Raw genomic sequence first — 2,596 nt, 5'->3', positions numbered from 1 at the left:
CACACACACACACACACACACACACACACACACACACACACACACACACACACACGCACGCACGCACGCACACACACACACACGATATCACACACACGACCCTCGCCGTGCACGCCCGGCCGGCCGCAGGCGCTCGAGGAGGCCGCGGAGCAGCTGGAGCAGCAGCTGTCTGCCGAGAGGGCGGACACGGAGCGGCAGCTGCTGGGGCAGCGTGCGGAGGCGGAGGCCGCGCTCGCTGCCGCAGAGGCGCGGGCGGACGACCTGTTGGAGCGGCTGCGCTTTGCCGAGCGCCAGGCGGGGCACTATAGGTGGGGCTGCCTCGGTACGGGTTGTGTGGTGACATCATCGTGCGCGAAGCAGTCGCAAAGCCAAGCGTACGCTCGCTTGTGAATACGTGGTTGCTGCTAAATTCTGAGCATTGACTCCGAAAGCATTGTAGCAGATGCAGGCTTGCAGCCTGTGAAAGCGGCCAACTTGATGCCGCCTTTGCGACGCTCGGTCGCCGCAGGGACAAGCTGGGCGCCGCGCTGACCGCACGGCGGCCGCCGGGCCGCGACGCCGACTCCCAGACCGACCCGCTGCCGGCCCCACCGCCGGCGCCCCGCCCCACAAGCCGCCGCCCCGCGGCGTTGCAGCACGCGCTGGAGGAGGTTGCCGACGCCGTGGAAGGGGCGGAGGAAACGGATGAGGACGTCGAGGTGCGCTGCGGCCTCAAGCAACACCAACGGCTGACGCCATGCCGCGTAGCGCGGCTTTCGCGCGGGTGCTGCGCGGCTTGTTCGAGCCCCAGGCTGCCGCTCAGCACCAGTGCAGCATTTGTGGCTTGGCGCGTCCAGCCGTCGAAATCCAAGCGCGTGCTAATGGCCATGCAAGCACCTGCTTTCTTCAAGAGATTCTCACCGATGACTCTGCCCCCCTGTCCCCGTGTCCCCACTCCGTTTGCCTGGCCATACCATGCACTGACACCACTCAGTGACGCCACACCCCCCTTTTCCCTCACCTCAAACCCCTCCAGCCCCAAGCAACCCCGTTTGCGGCGCTCCTGCGCCGCGCCGCCGCCTCGAAGGCCACACGAAGCCGCCAGTGGACCGTCAAGACTGCTGGCCTGCTCTTCGCTGACAAGGCGGCCGCAGACGCAGCGGCCGACGCGGCGGGCGCGCGAAGGGCGCAGCTGGGGCCGTTTTTCTTGGACTGGCACATGCATCGGTGAGGGGTGCCACCATGGTTTTTGGTGTGAGCGCGTTATTTGGAGGCGTGACGGGGTCAGGCAGCGACGCAGTGTGGAGCTGGCCCAGTGGGCTCGGCCTGGGTGGGGGCTTGGTGGGGCGCTGTTGGGGCAGCCGCGGACGCGTCTGGTGCGGGGTGCAACAGGAGACGCCGGCGGCTTTGCACGTGATGATCTGTGTGGTACGACTCGTATGTGTCTGTTCCTGTGCTGTTGCTGGCGTGCTGGTACGGATGTAGTCTTTGCAGCCACGGACCAGCTGATCCATAACCCACGCTCCAAATCACTTGGATTTGCTCATGACCTCCGACCAATCTAATCAAGTATCATTACAATCATCCATCTCATTTTTTTGTGTCCAAGCATTTCTTGCACCGCACCTCGCTCGCTCACGTCCACCTTATCGCTGCCTAATCTGTCGTAGTTACGGCCTCCGTCAGCTGGCCGATGACAGCGGCGCCGAGCTGCTGGCCTGCGCACGCCACCACGCCGCCGCCGGCTGCAGCCCCGCGTACTGGCTGTGCATATTCACGGGGCTGGCCTCCAGTTTTGAGCCCAAGGCAGCTGTGGCCGCCCCCAGCAGCGAGGATGATGATGGTGATGCAGATGAGGAGGAGGGGGCTGAAGCGTCTGCTGGCGCCGATAACCATCGCGCAGGGATGGTGCTGCAGGCGCGCCCCCTTGAGGCTGCAGGTGGACCGTCGTCGCCATCATCGTTGTCACAGCAGCAGCAGCAGGAGCAGCAGCAGCAGCAGCAGCAGCAGCAGCAGCAGCAGCAGCAGCAGCAGCAGCAGCAGGGGCAGCAGGGGCAGCAGGGGCAGGAGATAATACAGCCCCCTACCGCCCCACAGGGGGAAGAGCCGCCGCCCCCGCTCGCGCCCACGCCGCCGCCGCCGTCGCCGCTGGCGCTGTTGTCGAGCCGCGAGGCTTTGGACTTTTACCTGTTCTGCTGCTGCCAGGTGGCATACCCCAGCGCGCCGGCGGCGCTGTTCCCGGACGCGGAGGATGCGGCGCCACTTGTGAGGGGGGCGTCTGCGCTAGACGCAGTCAGGGCGGCCTTCAGGTGCGCCTGAAGCGGCCAGGATCCCTGCAGGGCGGGCTTTGTGGTATGCCGGCTCCCAGGGGCGCGCCGCCGGGCGCGTCACCACACGTGCGGTTGCCTGCAGGCAAGCCGCCGGCGGCTGGCAGGTGCCACTTGCCCCTGCATCTGCCGCTCCAACGACTTAGGGACTATAAATCACGGCACGCATGCCGCATACTTACTCGGCCCCTTCTGATCTGCAACGTTGGCACACGGTCCGGGCCTCAGGCGCCTCGGGGAGCCGGAGGCAGCCGCCGCATTCATCGCCCGCCGCCTCGATGCGGCAGCAG

General features: G+C 66.4%; 1 protein-coding gene across 1 annotated transcript in view; it reads left to right on the top strand.

The window, feature by feature from the left end:
- MNEG_7980 (hypothetical protein) overlaps positions 1 to 1,206 on the top strand; it is a gene marked incomplete at both ends in the record, with an annotated part of 3,927 nt that extends 2,721 nt beyond the window's left edge. The window contains 3 exons of the mRNA XM_014043544.1: positions 130 to 308; positions 509 to 698; positions 1,016 to 1,206. Of these exons, the coding sequence (XP_013898998.1) occupies positions 130 to 308; positions 509 to 698; positions 1,016 to 1,206 (560 nt within the window). The remainder of the gene's footprint in view (positions 1 to 129; positions 309 to 508; positions 699 to 1,015) is intronic.
- Between the last annotated feature and the right edge of the window lie 1,390 nt (positions 1,207 to 2,596).

Source organism: Monoraphidium neglectum (assembly GCF_000611645.1).
Source record: "Monoraphidium neglectum strain SAG 48.87 unplaced genomic scaffold scaffold01468, whole genome shotgun sequence".
Classification (NCBI taxonomy): domain Eukaryota; kingdom Viridiplantae; phylum Chlorophyta; class Chlorophyceae; order Sphaeropleales; family Selenastraceae; genus Monoraphidium; species Monoraphidium neglectum.
This window is presented reverse-complemented; position numbering and strand designations above follow the sequence as displayed.